At 58.8% G+C, this 7,941-nt stretch overlaps 1 protein-coding gene across 2 annotated transcripts in view; it reads right to left on the bottom strand.

Annotated features, from left to right (window-relative positions):
• NCLN (nicalin) overlaps positions 1–3,722 on the bottom strand; it is a 16,389-nt gene extending 12,667 nt beyond the window's left edge. Inside the window, exon 1 of one of the 2 annotated variants that reach the window (XM_039839210.1) lies at positions 3,402–3,722. In XM_039839210.1, the coding sequence (XP_039695144.1) occupies positions 3,402–3,585 (184 nt within the window). In that variant the 5' untranslated portion in view covers positions 3,586–3,722. The remainder of the gene's footprint in view (positions 1–3,401) is intronic. The other variant, XM_039839211.1, reaches the window with a different exon arrangement.
• Between the last annotated feature and the right edge of the window lie 4,219 nt (positions 3,723–7,941).

Here is a 7,941-nt window from a genome sequence, read left to right as displayed (position 1 = left end):
CTGCTTCAGCAGGCCTCCGTGAGAGCCCCACAGGGGCCGGTGGCAAAGACCTTCGGGTGCCCTTGCAGGCCCTGGAATGCCGGGAAGGCCCCTCCCCCACGCTCCACCTGTCCCGGGCCCTCAGCCTCCCAGGGGTGGCGGAATGTCACCTTGGAGTAGGGACAGGGAAGGCAGCCTACCTACTGTGTGCATCTTTTCAGGGGGCCTGGCGCTCCTGTGGGGCAGGAATCAGGACCCCGCGTTCCAGAGGAAGGAAGCGGGGCCAGAGGGGGAAGGAGGGGGTCAGAGCAGAGTCAGAAGGATCACCAGCATCCTGACTCCCCCCCCCGCCCCGAATCTGAGTGCCCAAGGCGTGAAGATAAGCGGGCACAGCCCCTGGCCTGGGGGCCGGCACTGGACACGAGTCGCTCGTTGCCACGATGGAACCAGACCTGAGCAGGGGCCGCGAGCCTTTCTATCAAGGGCCGAGGATCGATCCCCTTGCCTGGCCGGCCACGCCGGCTCCGTCCTGACTCCACAGTTCCGCTGTCAGACAACGTCAACCGCGGGGCATGGCTGGCTGCCAATAAAACTTTATTTACAACAACGGATGAAGGGCCAGTCCCAGATGAAGGAGCCTTAGCAAGTCTAACACCCCCAGGTCCCAGGGCCCTGCTGAGCCCAGGGGATCGACTGCCATGGGCATGAGGGGGCTGCGACCCACGGGCACACAGCAAGCACTGCTGAGGCAGCAGTCACCTCAGGAGGGCCAGAGTCCACCTGGCAGGGGGCGCGTCTCCCTCGGTCGATTGCTACTGCGGCACAGAGAGCACACGCCTTTCCTCCTGGGGCAGCTGCCCAGTCCTATTTCTCAACAGGAGCGAACAGGAAGTTAGGAAACGAGAGCCAGGGCCAGGCTGTACCAGAGATGGGGAGCCCGTGGCCGGGCTCTGGGACAGGGTGTGGAAGACACCGGGCAGGCCACGGGCAGGAGCAGCCCCGCCCCCACAGCACCTGCCACCCTCCGGCTTCTCCTGGGGCAGTGAGGACTCGCCCCACATCCGCACAGGGACGCCTCCTGGTGTGACCAGCACAGGGATGCGGGGGTGCGGGAGTGCAGACATGCGAGCCAGGCCTCTGCCTCCCAGCCCTGTGCACGGGGTACACTTGGCTAAGATGGGTGGGCGCCCCAGCAGGCTCTCTCGGCCTCGAGAGATGCCCCATGTGGGGCAGATGGTGTCTGGGCTGCTCACTAGGCCCAAGGATGATGGGAGGCTGGGGAGGAGGGCACGTGGGTGGAGCTCCAAGTCAGAAAAAAGAATGAGGAGTCCCAGGACAGGGGCAAAGGACTCGGAGAGGAGGAAGAGAAGCCGAGGGAGAGGAGGGAGGAGGGAGGAGGCCGGAGGGAACGCAGGTGCCCCAAGGACCCGCAAGGGAGGAGAGGGCGGCTTGGGAACCAGGAAGGCCACGCCACCCGGCACCTCAGATTCAGTGGCATTTCCTGGGCGGGTCTGGGCGGAGACAGGAGGCCGCAACAGGTGCAGGCAGGGCAGTGCTGAGCAGGCCAGGGGACACGCGGGGTTGTCCGGGCGCCCAAGGGGCCAGACAGAGAAGCTGGGTGTGCTGGAGGGGCAGGGCAGGCGGCCCTTAGTGAGGCTCCGAGTGAGGGTAGGGACAGAATGATGGGGCCGAGTGGAAGGAACCGAGACCCAGGATCTGGAGAAACTGGTTCTATCGAAGCCTAGCATCTAGGCCTTCTGGCTTGTGGATTCCTCTGGAAAACCAACAAAAACTCTAGGCCAGGACGCAGCCTCAATCACACATGGCGACCCGAGTTTATTAAAATTAAATAACACCAAAAATTCTCTTCCTCCATTGCATGAGCCGCACCTCCAGTGCCCCGTGTCCACCTGTGGCCGGTGGCTCTTGTATCAGACGGCAGAAATACAGAACTTGTTCATGGTCAGAGAAAATCCAACTAGTCAGTGACGAGAAAGACCGTTCTCCCAGGAGAATGCCAAACGGCACACAAAAACGTGCCCACACATCACCCAGTGGCCTCTGGGCTGACAACCACTGCTCTGAACAGAAACGACGTAACCTTGTCATGAGATGGGATCTGAGGAGACACCTGGCCACGTCTCCAGAGGCTGAGGCAATCCTAGGGCCTGGCAGGGGCTGGGGGTCAAGGGGGCTCAGGCTGGGACTAAGCTGCTCCAACAAGAGAGGCCAGTCTGCGAGAACTGAGGGGACCTTTCAGAGACAAGGGGGCCAGAAGAACTGCATGGGGCTCCTTTATGAGGAAGTCAGGCCTTGACTCGAGGGGACCTAAGACATCAGGCTGGAAGAGAAGCCAGAAGGTTCTGGAACACCAGATACAGCTACATAGTTTGGAGAAGAGGAGGGAATTTAGGGTGTCTTGAGCACTGGAATCAGAACACCCCCCAGGCAGGTGAGGAAGTGGGGGTGGGGGACAAGAAGCTGCAGACGGTCCAAACCTGGGGGTCAGAGACAACCCAGAAATCCTGGGGAGAGGGAACAAGTGGGGTTCCAAGAAGCTGGGGGTGAGAAAGGTGCGCTGAGTGGGGTATGCACCAAAGGTGGGGCTAAGACTTGAGGTCCCAGGGACCCTCGGAATCCTAAAGGCACAGGGACTAAACTGGGGGAGTGAGAGTGGAAGGCTGGCAAGGAATCCTGAGGGCTCTGGCTCATGAACTGGGACCAGGGAGAGCGGAACGCCTGGGGACAGACGGCAGGACGCCGGGCCAGGCCCGGGTTTGCCAGCCCTGAGAAGGGCAGAATGTGGAGGGTGCCCAAAGACCACCGTGCCGGGCCTGGCAGGGGTAGGGGGGTTGGTTGGACCACGCTGGGCAGCTCCGCCTGGCAAACCCCTAGCACGGAGATCCCCTCCAAATCAAGCAGCCAGAGCTGGAACTCTGAGCACAGGGTATGACCCAGTGGGGACCAGCACCAGGGCGGTGTCCGGGGCACGGAGCCTGAGCAGCACGACTCTGGCCCAGCGGGGACTCGGAGAGGGGAACCAGGGATCCAGGAGCGGGGCGAGCTTGGCCTGAGGGTCGGAGCTACGGGTTCCGGGGCAAGAGGGCCTTGTCAGGGAAGGGAGGGAGCCGGGATCCTGGGACACTGGGCGGAGAGCTGGGGGCCTAGCGGGGGTGCCGGTTCTGACTTGCCTGAAGCCCGAGAGGCCTGACGCCTGGACTCCAACAGGACAGGCCGGAGGGGCGGGTCCTAGGGCCCAGGGCCCAGAGACCCGGCTGGGGAAGGGGGCATCTCGGTGCGGGGTGGCTGAGCCCGGGGGAGGCCGGGAGGAGGCCGGCTGGGACGGGGGCTCGGGGTGGGGAGGCCGGGGGGTGGGGGCGGGGACCCGCGGGAGGCCCGGGGGGAGGCCGGGGCGCACGCACCGTAGGGCTGCCCCTGCAGGTCGTACTGCTGCATGCGGTAGACGGTGAACTCGTGCGCCGCGTCGGCGGCGGGCAGCGGCGGCGCCACCAGCAGCAGCACGGCGGGCAGGAAGACGATGAAGCCGAGCGGCAGGCACGACGCCTTCAGCATGTTCTCCAGCACCTCGCCTGCTTCCTCCAGCATCTTGGCCGACGGCAGAGCCGCACGGGGCGGCGGCGGGGACGGGACGGCGGTGGCGGTGGCGGTTCCCGCGGACTCACCTCAGCATGGGTAGCCGGTGGGGTCCTCCGGGCGCCGCGCCGGGCAGCCCGTGTTCGCTGCGGGGTCCTGCGGGCACTGCCGCGGACAGCCCCCTGTCCGCCGCGCTGCCTCCTGGGACATGTAGTTCTCAGGGCGCGCAGAGCCACCTGGGAGTTGTAGGCCCGCTCTATCACTCCCCCGCGGAAGCCGTGGCGGGCTGTTTGGTTAGAACTGCTGAAGTTTCACATAAACTCCAAGTCAGAAAACATGGCGACTCAAAACAGAACTATTTGCAGTGGAACTTATTTAAACCCTATCTTTGTCGTGGAAGGAGGGGGGAGGCGCCTGCGAGGACAGGACGTGACCTCTGCGACCAAGGAAAAAGTCGCGAATGGAGGAAGCGAGGAGACCCGCTTGGTGCGCTAAGCCTCCTGGGAGTTGTAGTCCCACTGAACAAGCAAATGGGATTGTGGGAGTCGTAGTCTTCCTGGCAGAAGGCTGAGAAAAATCACTTAATACGCCAAAGGAACGTAAATGTTAAGCTCCGCGAGGGCGAAGATTTTGGTCTGCTTTGTGCATTGAAGTATCCCCAGCACCTAACACAAGGCCCGGCGCCGAGTGGGTGGGCTGTACAATTTTTGGATGAATGAATGAAAGAAGAAATCATGATAGACGGTTTCTAAAGGGGTGACGCAGTGGAGTATGGGATTTGGAGTCTGGAGCCTGGAGTTCGTGGAGGGGGTTGGTGACATGGTTCTGCTTATTCTTTTTGAGGGCATACTCAGTAAAAGATTATTTGTTGTTCATCCGAAATTCACATTCAACTGGGTATCCCAAAGTTGTATTTTCTAATCTGGCCACCCTAATAAGCCCCTGTCTCAGGACCAGGGATCTTAAGGAGTAACTCACACTCCCTCTTACCGATGGCGAGACTGAGGCTACCGGGCACAGAACACAGCAGCTGGGGCCTCCAGCGAGTTGACATGCCATGCTCCAGTGTGGTGGCATTCTTGCTGGTTAACAGCATTGAGTTCAAGTCCCGGCCCCTCCACTCCCCAGTTCTGTGACCTTGGTCTAGGCACTTCACCTCTCTGAGCCTCAGTTTCCTGGGCTGTCAAATACTGTAAATAATCAAACGCTCTCCTCTCCACCCAGGGTTGTGTAAGAACTCAACCAGTTGATCCGCATAAACTGACTCAGAAAGAGGAAGACACACATGAAGCACTCAGTAAGCGTTGATATTATGAGAACACACCCTCTTATGCAGTCTCAGGGTGTAGCATCGCTCCGTTCCACCTTTCTGCATGGCTAGCTCCTTACCGAGATGATGTCGGGCATTTCTTACCATGGTGTTTGTCACCCCCACCAGAGTGGGACCTTTATGAGGGCAGAAACCAGGTTGTTTATAGCTGGAACCTCAGTGCCCGGAATAGAGCCTGACATACAGTGGTTACGTGAATGAATGAATAAATGAGTGAATGAACCAATTAATGAAAGCATCAATGCACCAGCCCACCCATCCTAGCTACGTGCCCTCCTTCTGGCCATTCCCCAGGCCTCTCCAGGGAGGTCCTATGCCCAAGGAGTCAGGTGTGCCCTGGCAGGGCAGGGAAAGAGACGAGAACTGATTTTGGGCCTTGTGCTCATCATCACCAAACATTTATTATCTACTTCCGTCCGTCGCGTCCCCCCACCCCCCACTCTCCCGGAGCTGCCCATACCACCTCCTCTCCTGAGCCTTTTTCTGTCTGTAAAATGGAGAGGTTCAACTAATCCTGCTCTGTGGAAATGAAACCACGGGCAGCCCAAAGAATGAAATGCAACATGTGTTCTGAGTTTTCCGAGGAGGAAAGGAACCGGTATTCACTCATTCATTCATTCATTCATTCATTCAAGAGGCAGTAACAAGCAGGGATCAAAAAGCCACCTGCCTGGGTTTGAATCCCGGCTCTGCTGCTTCTCAGTTGCGTGTAACTTACCTAACTTGGAGTAAGTTACCTAACCTCTCTGGGCCTCAGTTTCTCCATCTGTGCAATGGAGTCAATGGAGAGGTTTTTGTAAGGATTGAATGAGATCATACAAAGGTGGTTGCAGCACCACCGGGCACAGAGTGATATATATATATGTCTTTGTGGTTATTATTATCACTCATTTAAAAGCGTACCCATAATACTTTGAGGGCCTTTCTATACCTCACCTTATCAACCTCCCAGGAGGGCAGGGCCTATCAGTGTCCTCGTTTGACGGATGAGGAAGCTGAGGCCCATGGTGTGCAGCAGAGCTGGGGAACAGCGATGGGTTACAGACTTCTGAGCCATCTAACAAGCAGAAGTCAGGGTTCCTGAGGACAATTCCACCATTGTCAGGGACGAGGGCTGGGGTGGGGGCGCGGGAAGGGAAGAGGTCCCTGAGGCTCAGAGGAGGGCATGCTGCTGGGTCCAGTGCTTCCAGCGCTCCAGGTCACTGAGTACCTACTGTGTGCTGGGCCCTGTGCTGGGTGCCGGGGACACAGGGGTGACCCAGCAGTGACCCAGACGCTGCAACAATCTCCACTGTCAGAGCCTGCAGTACAGGGGAGGAGATGGATGGGTGACCGGGGGTGACTGGAGCTGCAATGTGACACACAGGCAGCTGTGGGAGTCTAGAGGAGGTCTAAGAGGAGGAGAAATTAGGGGAGACTTCTTGGAATAGGCGAAGCTAAAGCTGAGACCCAAAGGATGGGCAGGGCAGATGGGGCGACCAAGCCAGCTCAACACAGGCCCAGAACGCAGGCTGCCCACTCACCCTAAATTCTACCAAGCCCCCACCCTGCCCACTGCCATCCCAGATAAACATAGCCGGAACGGGCATCGGGAAAAGGTAAGCAGTATTCCAGCTTATGGCACACCCAGACACGTGCCAGGAACTCTATCCAGCCATGTCCAACAACTTCTCGTGACGGCGAAAGCGTTCTGCACCTACACAGTCCAAAACAGCAGCCACGAGCCGCACGTCACTATTGAGTACTTGAAATGTCGTAGCGTGACTGTTATGGGTTGAATTTATATGTCGAAGTCCTAACCCCGAGGACCTCAGAGGTCACCTTGTTTTGAAAATAGGCCCGTTGTACCTGTAATGAGTTAAGGTGAGGTCACACAGGAGTGGGGTGGGCCTAATATGACTGGCATCCTTATAAAAAGTGACAGTCGTGACACAGACAGGCACACAGGAAGGACACCACTCGAACACGAAGGCAGAAATGGGGTGATGCATCTAGAAGCCAGAGGACTCCAAGGATCGCTGGCCACACCAGCATCTAGGAACAGATTCTCTCTCGTGGCCCCAGAAGGAAGCGGCCCTGGTGACCTCGATCTCAGACTTCCAGCCTCCAGAACCGGGAGAGGATAAATGTCTGCGATTCTTCGATACGGCAGCTCCAGCCAAGCAATACACGGGAAACTGAATTTTACGATTTCATTTCACTTTAATGCTAAATAGCCGCACGGGGCTAGTGCCTGCTCTACCGGACAGTGCGGTAAACGGTTTCCAGTCACCGCATCCCCCGTCACGTGGAAGAAAAAACAGAGGTAGGGCGCAGCCCAGGGAGCTCTGCAAGACAGAGGCCAAAAGACTCGCGGGCGCTGGCTCGGTCCCGGGAGGATGGCGGGAGAGAACGTTTTACAAGCCAAGGTGGCCGCGTACCGAAGGTGTCCATCGCGGCTTCCGTGAGTCCCGTGGGCTATTACAATGCAATTCCAAGTTCAGTTTTTCGGTCCCACTGGCCACTTATCGAGTGCTCGGTAGCCACGTGGGGCTGTCATAGTGGCCGGCGCAGATGTCAGACCTTCCACCAACGCCAGACGTTCAGTGGGACGTGCTGGATGCCACGCACCAAGGCAAACGCTGTGGGTTCTAACTGTTACCGGCACATTTTACAGGTGGAGAAGGGCGAGGCAGTCGTGGGTGAGGGTCCCAAGGCCAGGACGGCCACACTGCTGCCCTTCCGGTGGCCCCAGACTGGGTTCACAGAGATGCAGAGCCCGGACGTGGAGGAAAGAGGCCGCCAGGGTTTCGAGATGAGCGGCTGGCGGCGAAAGGGGAAGTGAGCGAGAAGGGGCGGGTGTGAACTGTCGCTGCCCGCCCCCTGCCTGGCAGCCCCAGAATGCTCACGCACTGGGGCAGAGTGGTCCTGTAACTCACGGCTGTGTATACACGCAGAGCCTCAGACAGGCCTGCCACACACAGAGACGCCTGTGCACACGCAGACACGCTCACGGGCACAACCTATTCTGCCCCCACCTCCATTTCTTCTCTATGTCT

Source organism: Pteropus medius, unplaced genomic scaffold, assembly GCF_902729225.1.
Source record: "Pteropus medius unplaced genomic scaffold, Ma_sr-lr_union100, whole genome shotgun sequence".
Classification (NCBI taxonomy): Eukaryota; Metazoa; Chordata; class Mammalia; order Chiroptera; family Pteropodidae; genus Pteropus; species Pteropus medius.
The sequence above is the reverse complement of the archived record's forward strand: the minus strand, read 5'-3'. Positions and strand labels throughout refer to the sequence as shown.